Source organism: Tinamus guttatus, unplaced genomic scaffold (genome assembly GCF_059628265.1).
Source record: "Tinamus guttatus ecotype Peru unplaced genomic scaffold, ASM5962826v1 Tinamus_guttatus_pri_ptg000676l, whole genome shotgun sequence".
In the NCBI taxonomy this organism is placed as follows: domain Eukaryota; kingdom Metazoa; phylum Chordata; class Aves; order Tinamiformes; family Tinamidae; genus Tinamus; species Tinamus guttatus.
In genome coordinates, this window is record NW_028289210.1 from 890212 (window position 1) to 913345 (window position 23134).

Sequence of the window (23134 nt, forward strand, 5' to 3'; positions counted from 1 at the left end):
ATAGTTATTCTTAAAAATCCAGCATAGAGTTATGCAGTTATGCAGACAGCTACCATATTTTGAACCACTAAAACCCTCCTGTTCTCTGTGCTCAGCATTAAATATCTTGCAGCTTTTGGTATCATGTTTTCTGACATTACAAATTCTTCCAGCGCATTCCAGATCATCTTTACACAGGACATTCAAAAGAAACTAGTCTTCAGAACAAGTCTTTGGGGGCCTTCAAGTATATCATAAATTAACCACACACACACGCAAAAATCAGAAAAGGGAAGCAGTTAATCCCTTCCCAGCCATCTCACGTTGCAGATGCATTTCTTGCTTTCCCATAACTTTTTTTCAGAAGCATGGAATTCGGAAGCTGTCTCCAGTTCAGAGGGCGGCTTTTATTCTGAAGTAAGCAGATAGCAGGAGCACAGAATTTATTTGCAGATTCCCAAGGAATTTCTGCAGCTTTTAGGAGAACTGCCCTGCATTTTCTAGGGTAAAGCTAAGTCCTGAGGAAGGAGTTTATCTTGTGTTCAGTGCAGCCATCTGGTTTATTCCTGCTCTTGAGGAGCATACCTAATAACAGCCACAGCTCTGTGTTGAGCTCCCAATCTGACAGTATCTGCACACTGTATTTGGGAGAGGTGACAGCAGCATCTACTGTCACATTTCTTCACATATATGCATAGACAGCCACACTTGGCCACAGCTGGTCCTCAAAAGCTGAAGTAGAGACAGCTTACGTAGCTTACCTAAAATATTATAGTTAATAACTATGGTTAATTGATACAGCTGGACAATAGCATGTTTGTGCTTTCAAACAAACTGAGGTTCTCAGGGGAGTGAGTTATACCCATGAACAGGTAGTTATATGTAGATTTTACTAAAAAATTAAACAAAATACCGAGGGGTTGGGGGGCACAACCTCCAGTTGAGGATGAGCAGTGTGATGCTGCAACCCATTACACTTCATACGCAGCACAAGAGTCACCTTGCCGTCCTGTTACCTAACAGTTTCTGGCACTTCGTATGCTCAAATTCAAAAACAGCTTTTTGTGCTCAGATCGTGGTTTCGCAACTAATGTACTGTTCATTAGCCAAGTCTTGTCATCAACCCTGATTAAATTTATTGCTGGAAGCAGCTGTTTGCATTTCAATAACTGCCCCTTCCCCAGCCAAGAACAGAAAATGCAGACTGTGTTTCAAGCTCACCACATTTCCTATTCAGTGGTGAGCTGATTGTTTTCTTAGTGTGCCATGCTCCCTATTTTCAGATGGGGAAATTGAAATAATTCTCCAGAAATCCCCTACGTTTTCATTTTCACAGTGTTGACATCTTGGCCCCTGAGGTCTTGTTACTTGCCCCTGCATGGCCATCTCACCGTGCAGGGACAAAAGGCACACAGTGCTCAGACTAAACGGATTGGTCTTGCTTGCCAGAGTGTCAGACACATTTCCAAAAGCCTCTCAAATGTATCTTGTGACTGTTGCATGTCTCCAATGCTGGCAGCATCTGGATTTGGAGAAGAGGAGCAGATCTCCAAAAACAATGAAAGGAAACGGGATTGCTACCTTGAATGAACTTAGAATCAAATGAGTATTCATGCATCAGCAGAGATTCTGTCCAGCTGAATCAGACTGGCTCGTTTTATCAGTGAAATAAGAGGGCAAGGAATTGAGAGGATGATTATTTGTAATGACTGGGAAAAGGAACGGCTTGAACTCAAATGCCTTTCTTAAGAAACTGGAATGCAGGTATGGTTTTCAGACCATAACAAAAGAAAAAAAAATAGTTACACAACATTACTTATACTACAGATATATATATATTTTCTACTTCTACTGTGTTTTTTCCCCTGTGAAGCCAAATACTAAGAAAGCCCAAACCTGTTGAATTAAGCAAACTGCCTATGTTACTCTTCACTGCCAGAAGAGCTGCTACTATGTAAACCTTCAAAAGCCATTGTATTATGGAACAGATCATCTCGAGGGCGATCACACACGTGCGTGACAACCAGGGGATAGGGCCCAGCCAACATGGGTTCATGAAAGGCAGGTCCTGCCTCACCAACCTGATGTCTATCTGTGACCAGGTGACGGCCTAGCGGATGAGGGAGAGGCTGTGCGCGTGGTCTGCGTAGGCTTCAGTAAGGCCTTTGACTCAGTCTCCCACTGCCTTCTCCTGGAGAAGCTGGCAGCTCACAGCTCAGACAGGTAGACTCTTTCCTGGGTGAAGAACTGGCTGGATGGCCGGGCCCAGAGTGTGGTGGCCAATGGAGTTAAATTCAGCTGGCGACTGGTCACGAGCGGTATTCCCCCAGGGTCGGTGTTGGGGCTAGTCCTCTTTAATATCTTTATTGATGATCTGGATGAGGGGATTGAGTGCACCCTCAGCAAATTTGCAGATGACACCAAGCTGGGAGGAGGAGTTGATTTGCTTGAGGGTAGGAAGGCGCTGCACAGGGATCATCGGACAAGTTGGATCAATGGACAGAGACCAACTATATGAGATTTAATGAGTCCAAGTGCTGGGTCCTGTACTTCGCTCACAACAACCCCGTGCAGCGCTACAGGCTTGAGGCAGAGGCGCTGGAGAGCTGCGAGCCCGAAAAGGATCTGGGGGTGCTGGTCAACAGCCAGCTGAACGTGAGACAGCAGCGTGCCCAGGGGGCCAAGAAGGCCAACGGCCTCCTGGCTTCCATCAGGAACAAGGTAGCCAGCAGGAGCAGGGAAGGGATCATCCCCTGGTACTTGGCGCTGGTGAGGCCGCACCTCGAATACTGTGCTCAGTTTTGGGCCCCTCACTACAAGAAGGACATTGAGGTGCTGGAGCGTGTCCAGAGAAAGGCAACCAAGCTGGTGAAGGGGCTGGAGCACAGACCTTGTGAGGAGCAGCTGAGGGAGCTGGGGTTATTTAGGCTGGAGAAGAGGAGGTTCAGGGGAGACCTTATTGCTCTCTACAACTACCTGAAAGGAGGTTGTAGTGAGGCAGAGGTTGGTCTCTTCTCCAAAATAACTACCAATATGACATGAGGAAATGGCCTCATGTTCTGCCAGGGGAAGTTCAGGTTAGACATTAGGAAGAGTTTCTACATGGAAAGAGTGGTGAAGCATTGGAACACGCTGCCCCGGGAAATGGTGGAATCACTGTCTCTGGCAGTGTTCAAGAACTGTACAGATGAGGCACTTAGAGACATGGTTTAGCAGGCAGGGTGTCAAAGGGGTTACAGTTGGACTCAATGATCTTGAAGGTCTTTTCCAACCATAATGATTCTATGATTAGCTCTCTTGCAATTTCTCTAATGAGAAAATCTTTGCATGATAAACATAGATTAATGCAGTGCAGGACAATATCCCAAGATAAATGGGATTCAAAACAGAATATTCCGCAGCATACATTAAGAAAGCTTGTTCAATGATGCATTTACTAAGAAGTCGGCCATAACAGGATAAAGATGGATGATTAGCACTTGCAGTGGGAAGGAAGTTTTACAAGGCTATTTGAGTAGACTTGAGTCTTACCTATTTAAAGTTACTGAAATGTGGGAAAAAAAGCACCCCCAAAAAAATAAATAAATAAAAAAAACCCCCAAAAACCAACTTTTCTATATCATGAGAATTTATAGTCATTAGAGCCTACACGTCTTTCCAGTCAAATGCTAAAATAGATTCCTCCCTTTCTTTGGACACTATGCAATAGTCAGGAGATAGTTTTTAATTTTATTCTGACACGTGCAGTTTGATTTCTGGGACAGGAATGCATGAAACTGCAAGTGAAACAAGGCCTTGGTTTCAGATCTACAGGTGCATACGTGTGTGTGAACGGGGCAGAACTGAAGGCCTTGATGTCTCACTAATGCTGCAGAGCAGCTCCTCACTCAGCATGCGGGTATTGGTGCCCAGACCTTTCCCTGTTCCCTGAGCAGGGAGGTAGGGACTTACTCTAGCTGGGTGCTAGCATCTCTAATTTAGCTGTGACCACGAAGACATCTAAGCTGCTACTGTCTCCAGCCATGAGCAACCTGCCCTGTTCCTCTGGGAAGTCTGTGGTGGAGCAGAGAAGGACACCCAGCTCTGTTGCATTCCAGCCTAAGTACCGCAGTCATCCTACAAATATTTCAAATCTTTTCCCAGACCATTCCCCCTGGGTCCTTAATCACTGTTGTTGCTTTTTGTATGAGCCCTGTGGCTTTTGTTGTGCAGATATTTCTAAAACCAAGGTCTACTTAAAACTACAGAGACCTCATGGAAAATGTTAAGAGAGCATTTTATACCTTCTTTATTACTCAAATAGAAACACCATCAGTTTAATGAAGAATTTTTCTCTTGCTGCTTCTTAATTAGGGGATAACGTTTAATATATGGTGCTGACCCAGAGCATCCTAGCTTTTGCCACAGGGAGCATAACATCCTCTTCAGGGAGGCAAGAAAACAGTGTTTTCCATATTAATAGATTATGTGGGTTATTTTAATTTTATTTAACATATAAATTATATAAAATATAATAATATTTTTATTAATACTTAATATTTAATAAATTCCAGCTGAGTGTTTACATTTGCAGGTGTGCAGTCAGGATACTAATAATTCCCAGTGAGCTTCCACGTTCTTTGGAGAGACCAGTCTCCCAGCGCAACCAAAATAACTGGGATAAGCTAGAAAACTAAAACACAGCTCTGCTCTGAAAGCTGATTTCACACACGGTACCAGCCAGGAATGCTATCCACAGCCTAGAGATTCTTTCAATGATGTACTTCATGCTTTTTTACCACCCGTGCAGAGCGTCCACAACCAAGAAAGGAAAAGCCGGAGTCGAGTCTGGCTTGGGCATCATCAAAGCGCTCGGAGCGGTGTTCCAAGTGCCCGGCCGCATTCCTGTGCACTTACACCATTCCAGTGACTCCGGAGAGGCAGGCTAAAGTAAATAAAAGCTCTCATGGGGCTTCCTGCGCACTTGTCTTCAGGACTGCTGGTACCTCAGAGCCTTTCTGCTCTCATGCCACTCCAAGACTGCCACCTAAGGACCTTTTTCCTCTCTACTCCTGAGCTTCTCACACAGCACGTGGAGGACCTGATGCTATTCCTGTAATGCTCCAATGCTTCCAGCTATGCTAAATTTGCCTAGAAAGCCACAGGGCCCCACTTTGAGTGTCCTGGGCAGGCAATCTTATCAAAGGAGCGGGAATTAAGGGACTCCACCCAGCTGCGACAATCCACTTCTCTTTTAGCATATTTTAGATTCGTTAAACTGCCAGATTACAACATTTTCTTACAAAAAAATAAATTAAAAAGGAGGTGGGGGAGCTCACAGCAGTTGGTTTTTACAGATATCACATTTATACTTATCCCCAAACGTACACTATATTCTGAGGGACAGTAATCATAGTGCATGAAATCTGGCTGATGCCTGAATCAAAGGTGTGACTTTAAAAAATAATAATAAAAATAAAAATAATAAAAAAGAGGCATTAACCCCAATTTAGACTAGACCCAGCCCCCGGCCCTTCGACCAGGCCTACAGCTCCCAGCATGCACCAAGGCCCGCGGCCGGGCGCCTACAACTCCCAGCATGCACCACTGCCTGCCTGCGGAGAGGTGGGGGCGCGCGCGGCACGCCGGGAGTTAGAGTCGGGCGTTGGCGGTTGCGCAGGCGCGGTTGGTGTCGCGCGGCGTTGTCGGTGTCTCGTAGGGACACGGCGGCCATTGCGGCGGCGAGCGGTTTTCTCGCGGCCCGCCGGAGCTAGCCCTCAGCGACGGTGGGTAACGGCCCCCGGGGCCGGCGGGGAGCCCAGGGAAGCGGGTGTGCGGGGGGGAAGCGGCTCTCGGAAGCCTGCTCGGCGCTGCGCGGCCGGGCCGGGGCGGTTTGGAAATGGCTGCGGGAGGCCAGCAGGCCGCGCAGGCCACGGCCTCCCCCGCGCGCGGCCTCCGGCTCCGGTGCTGCCGGCGCCGCCGCCACTGGGGGTGGGAGTGGAGGGAGAAGCCGCCGGTGTCCCGCGGGAGGGGCTTTGGGAGGCGGCGAGTGTGGCCTCGCCTCGGCTGCTCCGCAGGGCGGCCGAGCGGGTCGCGGGCCTCGCATTGCCAAGCGCTTCCATCCCCCGCTGTGCAGTACCTTGCGGGTAAACAAGCCCAGTGCTTTGTGCTGGGAGCAGCGTGCTGAGCCCCGCCGCTCCCAGGGCTCCGTACACAGTTCAAGCCGTTGGTGTCTGACTAAATAACGCGTGGGCAGATGTGCTGCATTTCTTGAGATGTATTGATCTTTTCCCAGCTAGTCGGCTCCATCTCTCCCATGTTCATTTTGATCTCTGATTCTTTGCTTCCCCCTCCACACACCTCCTCCCCCCCCCCCCCCCCCCGGTTATTTTTATGGAACTGAAAACGAAAGCCATCGAGCAGCAATTACAGATTTGCTTTAACTTGACAAATCTGTGTTGTTCCCCAACACGGGAATTCTATTTTTAGAGTATTTTTTAAATCAAGCATTTGTAGGAGTCTCTGCTGCCTCTGAAAGGGTCCTTTTTTCCCTTAAAGGTTGCTGGCCTTCCTTATCTTATGCCTGTATGGTGGGTGGATCAGGGAGCCAGTCTGACTCCAGACTAGCTGTTCTCCAAAGGAGCTGACTGTCCTTTGGCCTGGCTTTCCAAGTGGGCATAAAGGTGCAGGTGCCAACACAAAGGAGGCGACGGCTGCAAAGGGCAGAATAGCCCCTTGCAGGGGAAGTACAAACCCGCAACGTGGCAAGGATTAAATGGCTGTCCACTTCAGGCCGTGGTTCCGTGGCGGTTTCGGCTAACCTGAGTGCTGTCACTGCTCTGTCCCTCTCGCTTTAAGATGCCCTGCAGCCTCCCTTCGTAAGTTCTGGTACTTCTCTGGTGGCACCCTGAACTGGCAAGGAAGCTAAACAGTATAAACCTGGTCGGTGCTAACACAAAAGGTAAATCACGCTAACCCCAAATACTCCCTCCAAATTGTGCTTCAAGTGCAGTTAAGTTAATGATTGAGATGATGCCTATATTCCATTCGGTGTCTGCTTTGCAGCCTGTCTTTGTCGTACAAGATCACGTTGTGCATCCACTCCATAGGGTTTGGATTCTTTGCGTTTTGTATGACAGCAGAATGATGCATGGAGCAGAACAATTACCATTCTCTGCTGTCATATAAACTTAAAATGTATATTTTTGTTGTTTTAGTTAATTTCTAACTAAATATTTGAATCGATAAGCTAATATTAAAACAAGAAGGAGAGAGTTCCTGAATTTGGAGTGCCTTTGTATTGAAAAAGTAGAAAGATGTTTAAGATAATCAAATCCTTTGATTATCTTTATGGGCTTCCATAAAGTATATGAAATTATGTATGCTGGATCAATAGATAGTTTTGAGAATCTGAATTTTCAAAAAACGGCCTTGGGTTTTACCATGGCTGAAATCTCAACAACAGCCTTTTTCTTGTTCATGATTCATGTTGAGGCATTTGTTAATTAGTGAAAATTAGTTTGATTAAACCACTTGTCTTCTGAATGCCAATAAAACTCATTGCAGGTGGCCTTTGAGTTGAAAATAAACATTTGAAAATGTATTACATCTTTATCCCAATGATTAGCCTAAAACTTCTATTCAGTCTTGTATTTTTACTAGTTAGCCACATTATTTATATTCTGAGGTACAGAAGCCTTGTTAGTCTAGCAGTTAATGAAGGTGTCAGTTCACTTACTAAAAGTATTAAAATTACGTGAATTTTTTTTTAAAAAAAGTGGACTTCTCTATAAGTTCTTTTAAGTTGGTGAGAGCAGATGTTCTCACTTTTCTGCCTATAGCGGATATCCAGGTTTTTAAAATACATAGCTGGGGAATGATAAAATCAATTTAACCAGGTTTTCTGAAATATGGAAGTGATTTTAACCTATTTTAGGTTTATTATCTGATTCTGTTGTCTTTCTCAGTATCAAATTTAAGATGAGTGGATGCCGTGTCTTCGTTGGACACCTAAGCTCACGAGCTCGGGAACGAGATGTGGAGAAATTCTTCAAAGGATATGGACGCATACGAGAAATCCATCTAAAAAACGGCTTTGGATTTGTGGTAATTAGCACCTCATTTTCTTTTCTCTTGCAGGTACTAACCTGGCTAGACTGATATTAAGAGGAGAAAAATGCTTGAGAGAATAACAGTTAAAATGGGAAACAGAATAGGTTAATGTGAATGCCTCAGATTGCTTTTCAGGTGATATGATTATAGTTTTTTCTTACTCAGTTATGTATTATTTGGTATTGGCTTGTATTCTTTCAAAATCTTTGTAATATTCTCACTGCATTAAATGCATGGTATTTTAAAGCTCAGCAAAGTCTTGTCTTGAAGAGAAGTCTTCATAGTCTCACTTCTATTTCTTTTTTATTTGTTCCAGTCTCCTGGACTGGAAGGCCTTATACTCTAAATAACAGCCTAACGTAAAAGCAGTTCTACCACAACCTTCTAGAGCTCTGTATCCCTTAACTATTGTCCAAATCTTCTAGAGCTCTGTATCTCTTAACAATTGTCCAGATCTTCGCAATTCTACAGGTGCCCAAGCTTACTCAGGATCAGCTTGTTTCTGTACTATTTTTCTGTTGAGAGCTGAGACTTAGCCATTCTGCAGCACTGAATTCCAGCTGGAAAGGTTTTTATTGCCCTCACGTTGTGACAAACCTCCTTTGTGCCAAAATCCATCCCTTGTGTGAAGTTATGGAAAAAGAGCGAAGAACAGGCTTTGGCTCTTCGGCACCATGTGAATATTACTTCTTGGGTCCTAAACATGCTGGATCCTGACAGCCCTGCACTATGAGCTGCTGCTTTGCTGATTGCTAGGCAGTGGGTGAACAGCCGCCTCTTAAAGTCTTGGAGGTAAATGATTGGTCTAGAGATGAAACGGAGTTTTAGTCTGTGCTTTCCAGTTGTTGCTCTTTGCCTGAGACTTTCTGTTTTTTTTGAGGGGCAGTGTTGTTGACTCGTTCAGAACAACTTCTGCCCAAATCTTTTACATGAGTCAGCCAAGCCTCCTTCCTCTCTTCTACAGTTCCTAGGTAAAAAACCCACCAACTGGTAGGCTTGAATAATTGTTTCATGCCTTTGTCAGAAATGTTTAGCCGTTCTTGTAGTGAAGAATTTTTTCCCCTATCTGGACAAAATTTCCCTCAAAGAACTTGTGCCTTTGCCTTTGTCCTGTCACTGTGTATCCATATGAGGAAAGTGTCACCTCTGTAGCTTCATGTGAGAAAAGTATCATCTTTATACCTATGCTTTGGCATTGAAAGACTGGCTGAGGCTCCTGGATTCTTTTCTTCTCAAGGCAGAACAAACCCAATGCCTTCAGCCTTTCTTTATATATCAGATTTCCAGCCCTCTGATCATCTTGGTGACCCCCTATTGTTCCTGTCCAGTTTTTCAGTGTCTGCCTTGAGTGGGAGGACTAAAACTGGCTATATTTTTTTTTAGGTGTGGCCTAACACATGCCAGGGGGTGTGAAATAATCACATTCCTTGATCTGCTGGCTATGCTCTTACTACTGCAGCCACCCAGGACAATGTCTGGCTTCACTGCAGTAAAGGGCTACTGCTGGACACTGTAGCAGCCTTAGCTTGCTCTCCAGCAGCACCCCCACATCCTTAGCAGCACCCCCACATCCTTTTCAGCACAACTACCCTGTGGTCATTCAGATCCCAGCCGTCCTGCTGCTTGGGATCACTCTGTCACAGTGCAGCACTTTAAATTTAAGCTGTATTAAGTCTTGCAATTCCTGTTGGCCTAATCTTCTAGCCTGGTGAGGTTTCTCGGTGCGATGGCTTTTCCTTCTGGCCTGTCTACTTCTCCCAGTTTCATGTCACCCACAGACTTGGTGAGGGTGCATTCAGTCCTGTCATGTAGGTCATTTATAAGCAGACTGAAGAGTATTAGCCCCTGAGGAGCTCTCATCCTGACCAATTGCCAGTTTAACATTTGTTTTTGTTCATATAAAATTTGTGTTTGTGAAACATTTTACAAATCAAATGATTCTGATCATATGCTGTTGAGCAGTGGCTTAATTAAAAGAAGAAGGCATGTTTCTTTGTGCTTGGTCTGAATCATTTCTTGTCTTTGAGATTTACTTCAAATTCTGTAGGCTTCCATGCAGAATGTTTTTAAACTTTAGTTCCCAAAGCTAGATAGACTTCAGGCATGCAGTGTATTGGAAATTAACTGAAAGCAGTGAATTGTAGCTGCTAACTATCAGTATTCCTAATGCTAAAGCTAGATGAATTTTCCAAGATAATCTCTGCACAGTGCTGCAGGGATCCAGGGATCAGTGGTGCTTGGCAGCGAAGCTGGTTTTAGTAGGGAATGGGGAAGGTTTCTTAAGACACTGTTGCTTCTGAAAAGCTGTCCTTAGGCAAATATTATCTGCAATATGAGACGCTTGTGTTCTTTTTTTTTTTTTTTTTTTTTTAATCCATGCCATTGGTTTAAGCAGTCCCTATCCAGCTGCTTGTTCTCACTGGTTGCCTTCTTTCTTACTTTCCCTCTTCCTCTTGCGATGGTTTAGCCATGTGGTGAACCTATCTGGGAAGTTGATGTAGCTGAAAAAAAACACTTTTCACCCTAACCCCTGCACCCTGTGCACTGTTTCTCACCTGGACAGGTTTCTTGACCTAGTTTCCTGGAGAGCTCTACAAGCAGTTTTGCCAAGAACCAGTGGGCTGGACAGGGGGCAGGGGCTGAACAAGCTGATGAAAACAATGCTGCTACCGATGATAAAGTGGCAGATTCCACTGCGACAGCATGTGGAATTGCATATTATAGCTGATTCAGGCACAGAGCATGCTAATTCTAATAAAGCAGATCAATTATTTATTTTACAAAGATCCTACAAATAATTATATTAAAATAGCCGAGAGGATATATTTGCTGCAGAACTTGAATTTTGATGAAGAAAGCATACTTTTTCTAATTTAAAAATAAATAGTGTGAGGGGAAAATCTTCATTTGTATTTTTATCCTAGGAATTTGAAGACCACAGAGATGCTGATGATGCAATTTATGAACTAAATGGTAAAGAGTTGTGTGATGAGAGGTAAGCTTAGTAACAAGTTTTCCTTTAAGAACAGCAAAAGTATTTTGCATCCAGGTATGGTACACTAGCTTGTGCATTGATGGCTGTTTCCTGTGCCTCTAATGAGATACGCCTTCCATATCTGTAGATAAAGAGATTAGTCAGGATCCCGGCTTTAGTCTTATATAAAGAAAAAGAGCACAGGGCTTGGTGAGGTGGATGGAGTAGAGCTAATTGCTTTCTCCTCTTGCCCTGCTTTAACATTTTTCTGCTCCAAAAGTTTTCTCGTAGTTTTGTCTCTCGAAATGTTAGTCAAAGAGAATTGAGATTATTTTTCGTTTATCTACTCGTTTACTTCAGAAAATAAACTAATGAGAACCTGCCATCGTTAGTGTTGCCCCTCAGCTTATAGCAGTGTAGTTATGTTAAAGCGGTCTTTACTTTGATTGTGGAAGTTTGTTTTAGGTCATTATGTTATTGTTGCATTTCAAATACATGTTTGACTAGAACAGGCTGAATGACCCGTGATAATTTTCATGGAAGTCCAAGGGAGGCAGATGAGACGAGGCAGTTCTGTCTCTTTAAGAAATGCTGGCAATTCTAGTATAAAGTGTTGCATGTAAGGGCAAGATACTTCTTGTTTGTGCTCATGTGCTTCCACTTGTTAAAGATGTAAGTCCGTGTTAAATTGTTAAAAAGTGTTTTGTTTTCTTTTCTTTCCCCTACTATCATAAGGGTTACAATTGAGCCTGCTCGAGCTCGAAGAGGAAGGGGCAGATTCTCGCAACGATTCAGTTATTACCAGTCCAGTGGATCTAGGTAGGTGATTTTGACTCTCTTTCCACCAAATAGAGCAACTGAAGAACGGTGCTTAAACATTATTTTATTCCTATGATTGGAGCCATGGAGACCTGTTTCCTTGTGTTTTGTCATGGAAGAGGCCTTAAGTTCTCAAACCTCAGTAGTCTTTTGTCATTTTCCTCCCGCTGCCAGAGCAGGAGAATGTGGATTTTGAAGCAGTTTAACTGGTTCATGAAGATTGACAGACATATTTTGAAATGCTCCCCTCGCCCTGTTCTATGCATTGCATTGGTCTTGCTCACTGCTATGGTATATGTGATGTAGTAGTAAAGTAGTAGTACTGCAGTTGGGTTTCCTCTTTTAAAAACTAAATCAAGCAAAAAAGATGTAAACATCAATGCAAGAATCTGCAGCAATTAGTTCAATATAATTTATTTTGAAACCAAACTTTTAGGAAAAAAATTAATCAAAAGCTTCAAAGTTGTAGAGCATCAAGGAGTAAATTAAAACATGCTTCCTACATCTTGCATTTTTTTGTAATTTAAATTTTAGACATACAGGTCTGTATTTCTTAAATGATTCTGGCAGGTGTATCAGTTTCATGGTATAAAGATTCTGTAATTCTCTGTTGAGGATTCTTTTATAAATTTGTGGGCTCTGTAAAATAACTGCAGAGCAGTAGTTTTCTAGGGTATTTACTGTCTAAATAAACTTCTACAGTTTCCATCTGTATGGTTATCAAATGCTTACTTCAGCATATGTGATGAACACCAAATATTAGATATCGAGTGACATAGTTTGACTGACTGGAAACATGCTGAAGGGCAGTCTCTGTCCAAGAATGGAATCTGAGAAGAACAGGATATAGCTGATATCCAGAATACCCATAGTGGATATCCAGTATTTGTAGCAGTATTTACTTCTCATGATTTCAGTCAGCGATGAATGTTAACACATGCAAAATTTTCGTCTGTGGGCACAGTTATAATCATGCATAATCATGCCTATGTAGACTGGCTTTAGAAAAAGGGAGACTTAACTAACATAGACCTTCACATTTGCCTCAAAGTCGGAATTGCTGACAGTTACAAATCAGTGAGTGTATGGAACATCTAATTTGCATATGCATGTATGCTAATTAGATTTTTTTTCTTTTCTTTTTACCGCAAGCTTGATGCGGTAGAATTGGTCCGAAGTCTGGGACCTTTTAAAGTAGGAAGTGCAATTGGAGGTCATGGGCATCTAGTGTTGTAGTTGTGTTCATGATGTCAGACTGCCCATTCCTGATGATAGGAAGAGACTGTGATTTGCAGTAATGGAAAAATGATACTCAGCCTGCCAATTTTGGGACTCTGGGACTTCTATTTAAATGCTCTGAAGATCTGGATGTTCTGAAAAAAATTGGGACATGCTGAGGTATGCACTGAAATGGAATTGCCTATGCTTCAGTGTACAAATCAATATGCACGATTTAGGGTTATGCTTTTATGGGAGGAGAAGGTGAGAACAGTTTGATCCAAGGTCACTGTTCTTGATTCCTCAGTGATTTCTTAGCAATACAAAGTGATTAGAATCCTATGTTATTTATCAAAAAGCTGGCATGCCTTTTTCCAGAGTTCTAAAATTCCTGTGGATTCAGAATAATTGGGAATATGAGAATAGAAAGCAAATTACCTGCAAGGGCAGTATCTTCTCTGGACTTTTTTTTTTCCCATTACTTTCTTTGTGATTTTTTTTTTTTTGAAAGGGTATTTTTCTAAGTGGGGAAAAAAACAGTTTTCACTTGGGAATTGCTACTTTTTTTTTCTTTTTTCCCCAAGACAACCAGCTAGCGTGATCCCTTTTTAGTAAAATAAGAATATTTCTATGCAAAAGACTGACTAGTATACATCATGGTGGCATACACCAATATTAACATACATGATTAGCAATTAAGAATCTTGAACTAAGGTGACTTTAAATTGTGCTTTCTGGCTCCCTGACTTGAAGAAGTAGAGTTTATTCTACTAACTACAAAAAAAAAAAAAAAAAAAGGGAAACCCAAACAAACAAAAAAAAGCCCTTTATATGAATAACCTGCAAAACCATGTGTGTGAGTTGAGTATGCCAGGTACCCAAATTAAACTAAAGTTTAAATCATTTTCATTCTATTAGGCACTTATTTCATTGTGTTTAGAAAAATGGGAGCTCTATTGACTGTTTTGATGTAAATTTTTTCATCAGAATCCTTTCTGTTCTACTCATTGCAGCTTACTTCTAGTGACTTGGACACTTAGATAAGCTGTATGGTCTTGACTAGTGAGAATAAAATCTGCAGTCCATCAATGAGGAAAATACTGAACCTAAAACCCTTAGTAAGCTAGAGAAAATGTCAGATTGTTTAAGTTCTGAATTCCTTATGCTAGAGATTTTTTTGTCTCTGAATTCTTGGAGCAGATATGGACCTCCTGTTCGTACTGAACACAGAATCATAGTTGAAAACCTTTCTTCCCGTATCAGCTGGCAGGTGAGTTAGCCTCCTACCTTCTTTCTTCACTGTTACAATACCCTTACTCAGAACTCATTAATTTCCTGTTCTTTAAGTAACCTTTTCTCAGAGTAATTTTATATTAAAGCCATCATAAATATGTAACCTGAATAAAAATAAAGCAAAAGCCTCAGTGACTGCTAAGAACTGTACTCAAACATTTAAAGAGTCTGCAGTTTCACAGCTGTGCAAATAGTTTTATAATTTGATCTTTGTAGTTGAAAATTGATTCTTGCTTATTCGTGATGACTAATGGGTAAAACTTAAAAAAACATCTGGATTGTTTCTAAATTACTGAAGTATAACATACATTTCAGCATATTGTAATGTTGCACCTGTGAGTGCATGCCTTTTTTCTGAGTGGAATTTAAGGTCTTGTCTTATGGCATGTTTTTGTTATATAGTGCATGATGATGTCTGTTAATACATCATGAATAAATGTAATCTCAGGAAAACTACTTTATGAAGTGCGTTCATTATAAATACAAAAAAAAAACTTTTAGTAATTAGCTTTTGAAACTTTCTTACCCTTTTTCTGATTTTTTCCAGTCCTTCTAATATTTAGCTGGCTTTAATAGCAACATGATCAATTTCTTAAATTCTGTTTTATTTAGTATACAATTTATTTTTGTTAAGAACATAGCAACAGATACATACAAAAGGCGGAATGAATAGTACAGTTTATTTTTGTTCATTAATCTTTATTATTTGAATAGAGGGATTTGATTAGCCCAGTGAAAAACAGCGTAGAACACTATGAATGTTCCATGTTCTGGTCTTGCTACTAAATACTCATGAGGAGGCTCTTTTGCTTGCCTGAGGCTGCACGGGTGTCTTTCATAAGAACTTGGTTATGGTCCATGCAGATAAATGGCAGAACTAGGTTTGTCTGTCTCCTGCATGAAAGGTTTAAAAATCTGTAATTGTAAAGTTGTGTTAATTATTAAATAACTAGAAGGGGAAAAAAAAAAAAACATTGAGATGATGAACAAGTGAACTCCATCTCATCACTTTTGGGTATGCTATGCAATTTTTGAATATGAAAGGATCATTCTGAGACGCACAGCATTTAGAAAGGATGATAGCGATGACAGAAATAAGCTAGAATGGAGAGTTAAGAAAGGTAAATCCTCTAAAGCTGTTCAGTGTTCGATTTGTAACCTGTAAAAAAAATAACATTTCTCTAACTTTTTTTTTTTTTTACTAGTAAATATTTATAATGGCTTTATGTCTGCTTACTATTTTAGAATGAAGTCTACCCACTTAAGATTTCATATTGATGAATTTCGGAGTTTTTTTATTAACTGCTCTAATACTTCTTTTAAATGTGCTGAAGTTACTGTAAAAGAACTACTTCTTGATACCTGCCTAAATAACAGAGCTCACTTGAAATGAAAATCTATACATAAAGCTCATTTAGTTTTGAGGCCATAGTTTAGCTTTTTAAGCTGTGTTTCTTGTATAACAGATTAAAATAGATAATCTGTTTGTAATTCCTGAGATGCTTAGAAACACAATCAAATTGGAACCTTCTTGCTTTAAAACTCACGTGCATCTTTTCATCTTTAGTATGTGCAGGGTCCCAGTCTTTGAGTTCTGTTTTTGTGTTTGGTTGGAGGGGAAGGAGATTTAAAAAAAAAAAAAAAAAAAAAAAAAAAAAAAAAAAAAAAAACCATTTAAAGGAACACGTAAAATTTGTGTTCAGATCAGGTTCTTCAAATCTTACTGACTATGTTAGTGGTAGATAATGTACTATATAAGCAGTAAAAAGTGCAACTATTGAGAGTTCTCCTTACCGTAACAAACAGGCATTTCTGCATGTTCAGAGCTTTCCCACCACTCTTATTGGTTCTTAAGTTTCTGTGAAGCTTCAAATTGGTCTACAGTTGGGAAGAGTAGATCCATTTAACATCCAGATTTAATTTTTAATATATATTTTTCTATTTATGGTCATGCTGAACCTCATTTTTCTTTGGTGCTAAGAATAGCTTAGGTTTTTTTTTGCTAAGGCAAATTAGAAAAGTAAACTTCGTGGGAGAATTAACTTTTAGCCTAGCTTTTATTAAGTAAAACTAGGTACCTTCAAAAGATTCCACTAACAAAAGCATTATTTTATTAAACTTTTGTAAAATACATGCACACTGCCTCTTTTTCTGAGGAATAATGTGTGTTGTATGTCATGATGGTGTTCTTTAGAGTTCAGAGTTTAAATACTGTATGGATACCTCAATTCTGGAAGCCTTGATTTTTAAAGTCCAAATTACTGACTTAGAAAGTAATATTGTAGACTCACCTTTTTTTTTTTTTTTAATCTTTCTTTTGATTTATGAATTCTGGTTTGATTTAGGCTCTCACTGAGTTGAGTAGAACCAAAATCTTGATCTTTCACCTTGAATTGCTATAAACATCCTTAGGCTCAAGTATTGTTTTTTGTGGTGCTGTAAGGCCCATTTCTTATTTACTGTTAAAGTTTATTTGTGTTAAGCATATGTGAAGCAAGGAAAATATATGCTAGTTTGCATATGGCATTTTTAAAAATTAAACTATTGAATTTTAATTAAGATAGATACAGCTAAGCCTACTTATAGTCTGTGGCAAATGTTCTGTTTTGTAATATTTTCTCTCTCAAGCATATTTCTAACCAAGTGCGTTTTGAACCTCTTCTAACAACCTTGATTTGGGTTAACCCTCATTTTTCTTGTGTGGAGGAGAAAGAGATTTGGGGGTTTTCTAGTGCCTGACGTTCTAGGATTTGGCCTGTGCTGAATTTTCCTTTTGGCTCCTATGACACTCCTGTTTTTTGGCGATCTAGATCTTGGTTTGCCTGGGTTTGATCTCGGTTGGCTAGCGCAGATCATCCTCGGGTTCTTTAGCCACCTCTGGAGACTCTGTGCAGTGCTTTCAGGGCCTCTGGTACCTCCGTGAAGCACATTGCTATGAGCCAGCGCTCTGCCTTTCTCATGCCAGAGAGTTCCTCTTGGCCAGCTAGGTATTGGACAAGCAGCTCTTTGCTTAAGGTACCTTCTTATGTCATCTGCCACTTGTGGCGTGCTGCGGTAAGTAGTCTGGGACTGTAAAGTGACAGCTACTGTTTGGTAAAAGTACCGGTTTAACTGTTACAAATGTCTAGATTCTTTAGTGACCTTTTACATTATTTGCTTGGACTTTATCCCATTGCTGAGCAAGTAATTTTATAGTGTCTGTGTGTTTAGCTGCTATTAAATTAAACACACAGGTGTCTATTGAAACAATGCTGTAGCGTGACAGAATATTGAAGCTAAACGTAACGAAGTTTTCCCTCTGTAGAAGTATTTATTATGCATTAATTGTACCCGTTTGCATTAAAGTGTGTTGTGAAATTGGGGGCGGGGAAGTCTGCAGAATAAATTTGCCTAAATATTTTGGATGTTCATTTAGCTGTGGAGTTAGTCCATACAAACAGTCATACTAATTTGAATTGAATGCTATATTACTTTTAATCTGGTATAATTCATATGTTGGTGTTTTAATTACTGCATTATGTTTTCATAACAGCATTTTTTGTATGAGCGATTATTTTTAAAACTATTTAATTGTCATGATAATAAGAGTGAGGCATTCTATATGCAGTTGTTATTTTATAAACTGAGTTTCAGACACTGTTTTTTCTATGTTTTTACATACATACAAAAAATTACCAGTTTTAGCGGAGAAAGCTTTGGGGGGATATTATTTACAGCTAACTCGCTTGTATGTATTATTTAAGGCTAAAATGTTATTTTTTACTGCAGGACTTGAAAGATGTCATGAGAAAGGCAGGAGAGGTAACTTATGTGGATGCGCACAGAAACAACAGGAATGAAGGGTAAGTTCATGTCTGTATAAATCCACATGATGACTGAAACCGTTAACAAAGACAAGATTGTTGCAATACAAAAATAACTGAAGCATTGATCTGTGATGTGGGTTCCATGTTATAATCTCTCCAATTAAAAAATAAAATCTGTCAGTAAATGAGAGTTCAAAAATGGTAATAAACTGTCTTTCCTTTTTACAGTGCAAACAATCTAAATAAAAGAACTCTTTTGGCAGTAGCGTGTGCCATCCTTAACTTGCATTCATTAGTCATTTATGATCTTATGCTGACTCTTCAGGCCAAAATATCTGCTGCGTCTGGCTGCTTTGCTCTAGTTTACTGTACAAAGTCATGGGATCAGATACAACTGAACTCCACAGGGAGTAGGCAGGTGTCTCTTCTCCAGGTATTCTTAACTTGCGCACAGTGGTCCTGCAAGCAAAGAGCAGAAAGCAGGGAAATGAGTGGAGTGGATGTGCTGGCCAAAGAGTGCTTGAGGACCACTCCAAGCAAATGCAACTTAGATTTTTCTGAGGGAGAAAGAAAACTGAAAAGAAAAAGAGGGAATTCTTATTCACCATAAAGATCTAGAGAAACAACCAGATTTTGCAAGTTTATTTTGCTGATTGGACAGCTCTAGAGTGTACTTCAGTGAGGGACTGAAGGAGATGTGCTCAGTTGATACAGATTTGTGTGCTTCCTGGGTTCGTTTTTAATTTACAATTCAGCTGAGAGTGTCAGGACTGCTTCAAGATGATGTGAAAGGTATGGATGGCTAAGGCAGTTAGTGGCATATTTTCCTGTTAACCAAGTTAATAATTAGTTTTGAAAAGATAAAACATTGAACTGTTAACAACAGATAGAGAAATGCCCAACCTTTTTCTCCTTCCTTTTTTCAATCTACCTTTTTTATTCCCTTGATGGTATAGGGTTGTGGAATTTGCATCCTATAGTGATATGAAGAGTGCACTGGAAAAACTGGATGGCACTGAGCTGAATGGCCGCAGAATTAAACTGATTGAAGATCATAGAAGGCACAGGTATGTCACCTGACCTGTTAAAATTCTGCTGAGTGGTATTGATGCCAAAGGTTTAATATCTAATTCTTTGGCCCGAAGCTAAATATCACAACACTGAACCATTTTCCAGCAGCGTAAACAGGTTTAGATAAGAGATGACTTACTGAAAATAGGGTAAATGAAGCACCTTTTTGAATGAGAAAAAGGGGATGTATTTGTTGCTACATATAAAACTTAATATTTGGAGGAATGGATTAAAATATTACTTACGAATTTTGGTATTATAATCCTTTTAATGTAATGGAAGGGTGCTCTCAGTTTTTTTGAAATGCCTGTCACATACATTCAGATAGTTGTGAAAGTGAGCTTTTTGATGACAGTAAAAGAAAAACAGCTTGCTGACTTGCATTATTCACCGAGCAGTTCTGGCATATAGGTGTTTAAAAAATGCCATGTTAGCTTGTACTTGTTTGGAAGATTCTCTTAAAAATAATCCGTTCCTTTACATGAGCAAAGGATGCATAGCTAGAGAATGTGCTTAACTCTTGCCCCTAAAGGGAGTGCTGGTGTTCTGTGCCTTCAGATTGCCTTTTTTTGTTGTTTTTTCTTATGACTGTAACTAATTTATATGTTTTTTGGGGGTTGTAGCATCTGAGACTAAGTCTCTTAATTGTGTTTCTCTAGAAGCAGGTCTCGTTCAAGGAGTTACTCAAGATCTCGCAGCAGGTCCAAGTCTACAGGCTCTTCCAGATCATACAGCCGCTCCAGGTCTAGGTCCAGATCAAGGTCCAGGTCGAGGTCTCGCTCTCGTTCCCGCTCCCGCTCCCGGTCTCGCTCTCGTTCTCGCAGCCGTACGCCTAAGAAGAGCTACTCGCAGAAGAGCCACCGCTCGAGCCTGCTAGCTTCTTCCCCATCTCCCTCTTCCTCTAAAAGGAAATCTCGTTCTAGGTCGAGCTCTGCTCATAGCCGTAGTTAACCTGCTCAGAGAGGTGTATTAATGTGTTTAATTTGATTCAAGTTTCTCGAAGACTTGAGGCAAATTATACCTGAGAACTGGGAGGGGAGAGTTAACATGATGAAAGGGTAACCTCCTTTTTCATTGCCAAAGTGCCTGTCATCAATTAGGCCATCTCTGTGAGGAAGGGCTGTCAGCTTTCTCCTTTCAGTGAAGTCTGGAGTGGGAAGTCCTGTTATTTTTTGTTTTATTTTGTTTTTCTGCTATTAGTAAACGTTTCTATCATAGATATATTATGTACACATAATGCTGAGGTAATGGGATGAGTCAATACGCTGCTTTCTCCCTACCCCGACCCCCACTTTTTCCTCCACCTCCAAGGCCTTTGACTTCCAAAATACTATGTTAGCTTTTGTCCTTGGTATTGAATCCACGGAGCAAGAAATATAGATTTTATTCTTTAAGGTTCTGTGGCTACTTTTCTGTGTGAGAATGAATGGGTCAGCTGAATTTAGTTTAGAGTTCACTTTTTTCCCCCAGTTGCTTGGCTTGTAACAGGCTATTTAAGTTCCAGCTTTAACTGACCTTGATAATATGCTTAATTTGCAACAGACTTTCAGGAATATGCAGTGGCCAGTTAATATTGCTCATTTTGGTAATGAATCAATACAATGTTAACCAGTAATGAAAGCTGGAATTCCCTGTTAGAATGAGACACACCATCCAGGTGACAGGATTATTGGAAATCCATTGTACTTACGAAATTTTCCAGTAATTCAGTAGTTTGTGATCTTGTATGTAGAGGTCTTATTTGACAGGTGACTCCATAAAACTGCACAGAAATGTCAATATGCATGTCCATGTTTTTAATGTTTATAAAAGTGGCATAGCTTTCATACCCAAAAGTATGATATTGAATATTGTGTGTATGAGTAGCAATAGTCTTGATGGAAAGGAAGGTTATTTTAGTATAAGACAGAAGCAAAAATTTCCAGGAACAGTCTAGTCATTTGTGTCAGGAAAATTTAATCATGTTAAAGGGTAAAGAGGGTAATTTCTTTAGAACTCCTGAATGCACAGTTGTTTCAATTAATAGAAATTTCCACTGCAAATATTGTTTGTTCTTATAATTTGGGATTAATTTTTTTAAAACTTCTGGACCATTAAAGAAGGGAAGCGTTTTTTGGAAAAAATACATGTAAATTAATCCCGAAGTTTTATGTGTGTTAAGTGTACCAATCCTAATAAAATAAAACCTTTTTTCTGGCTTACCTTGCAGAGTTTTATTTAGTGATGTTACTGTTGCCGTTGTTATTTCATGCAGTCTTGCTAGGGTTATCAAAAGCAGACTTTATTTTAAGGTGTACCGTTGGGAAAGCAAACGAAAGGGAACCAAGCAGCATGTGACATGTAAGTAACCAGCTGGTGTCTGTTACGAGGAGGTTGGACTATAGGATTCTGTTGTGAGGGGCATCAGATGCTTGGGGGCCTGCATTGAATCAGTTGATGGCAAATAATAGTTTTTCTACATTTTCTTGCAGACGGTTTTCTATCTGACTACTCTACACCATTTCAACAGGAGAACTACCAACCCAGTGTCCATGTTTCCTGCGCCTTCATATAGGTAAAACAACTATTTTGGAAGGTTTCAGATACGGTTGCGGGAATTGTGCACTGCTGAATCTGTGGCAACTGCCATGCGGTGTGCCTGTGCCTATAATTCTTCATAGCTGAAACCTTTATTCAAGCAAGTCACTGCTAATCTTACTCTTTTGCATGTTTGGCTTGGTGTGATGTGCTTTTCTGAAACACTATCATATGACCAAGGAGCAAACAGACAGAATTTTGCTAGATAACCACTATTGGGAAAGGTGGCATGGGATGGCTTCTGCCCTAATTCTACTCTACTGTGTTAAATGTTAGTGTTGCTTACTTCTATATATTCATGTCTCTACTAAAAAGAACTCCCCAAGTGCTAGTGTATTGATACTGCTTCAGCTAATGGAAAATAAACTTTCTTTGTGCATACTTAACACAGATGCCCACACCTGGCTTGAGTACCTGCAAGATTGCCAAGTGCAAAGTCAGACTGGGAGCACTTCTGATCACAGCATGCTTTCCTGAATCATGAATTCTTGATTCTTTATTATATAGGGTCGTTTGCCTTTGAGAGGTTTCTCTGATTCACTCAATAGGACCACTAGGAAGAAAAAGACCAAAAAGGGGAAGGAAAAAAAAAAAAAAGCCTAAAATATGTGATCTTGTGACTGGCGACCGTAAATGTGTACCCTTATTTCCCAACCTAAAGCCCATTGTACCCAGACAATTGTGCTGCTGTAAATGCTGGTTAGGCTTAATATTTTTTTCAACTACTTTTGAACTGATAAGATTGAAACAATACTGGCTTGGTGCACATAGTGGTTTAGTGTAGAAACTCCTGTGGCAGGATTTCTTTTCTGTCCTGGAACAGTAGCGGTTTAAACATCTGTACGCATACAGCTGTGTCCAGGTTAGCTGTAGTACTGCTTTCTAAATGTAGTAGTGGGTAACCAAGGACTGCAGATGGTGTGGTCCTGATACCAGGGCAATATGACATGTTTAAAAAAAAAAGTGGATTTTGCACTAATTTTTACATGTTTTTTAAGGTGGCAAGCAGTGGCTCTTCTTTGTTCCCCTATGACATATGAAGGAAAAGATAGTGAGACTGTCAGATCTGATCTTTTCTGTTTGTGTGTGGTATGTTTGTTAAATGTAGATGTGATCTTGGCAGCTTAATCTTTGTTTGAAGAAGGATAGGAATCCTGGGCAGCTGTCTTGGCCACAAAAAAAAACAGGTGTTTTTAAAGGAAAGGTTGAGTCCTCAGTGCTCAGCTCTTGGTTGTTTCGTTTGGTGCCTGGAGTAATAACAGGAATTTTAAGCCCCATTTTTTTTCTTGTGCGCACAACTACACAC

The 23134-nt window shown here is 40.5% G+C and overlaps 1 protein-coding gene and 1 pseudogene across 4 annotated transcripts; one reads left to right on the forward strand and one right to left on the reverse strand.

The window, feature by feature from the left end:
* Positions 1–1397: 1397 nt before the first annotated feature.
* LOC148591896 (uncharacterized) lies at positions 1398–2458 on the reverse strand (annotated as a pseudogene).
* Positions 2459–5625: 3167 nt separating this feature from the next.
* Positions 5626–21108, forward strand: LOC104576950 (serine/arginine-rich splicing factor 5). 4 transcript variants are annotated; one of them, XM_088536563.1, is made up of 9 exons: positions 5642–5744; positions 6817–6919; positions 7926–8064; positions 10995–11065; positions 11780–11863; positions 14282–14351; positions 18143–18216; positions 19137–19247; positions 19911–21108. In XM_088536563.1, the coding sequence occupies exons 3-9, from the start codon at positions 7939–7941 to the stop codon at positions 20200–20202; spliced, it is 828 nt and encodes a 275-aa protein (XP_088392689.1). In that variant the 5' UTR covers positions 5642–5744; positions 6817–6919; positions 7926–7938; the 3' UTR covers positions 20203–21108. The 4 variants fall into 4 exon arrangements, with proteins under 4 accessions (XP_088392690.1, XP_088392689.1, XP_088392688.1 ...); XM_088536564.1 differs by lacking the exon at positions 6817–6919 and having other exon boundaries at positions 5626–5744; XM_088536562.1 differs by lacking the exon at positions 5642–5744 and having other exon boundaries at positions 6541–6919.
* The last annotated feature ends 2026 nt before the right edge of the window (positions 21109–23134 follow it).

Bases quoted from the DNA above. Each gene is read 5' to 3' on its own strand.
- LOC104576950 (XM_088536561.1), top strand. From the start codon at position 6,817: ATGCCCTGCAGCCTCCCTTC. The intron at 8,065-10,994 runs GTAATTAGCACC...TTTTTATCCTAG, and splicing joins AAAACGGCTTTGGATTTGTG to GAATTTGAAGACCACAGAGA. The intron at 11,864-14,281 runs GTAGGTGATTTT...TTCTTGGAGCAG, and splicing joins TACCAGTCCAGTGGATCTAG to ATATGGACCTCCTGTTCGTA.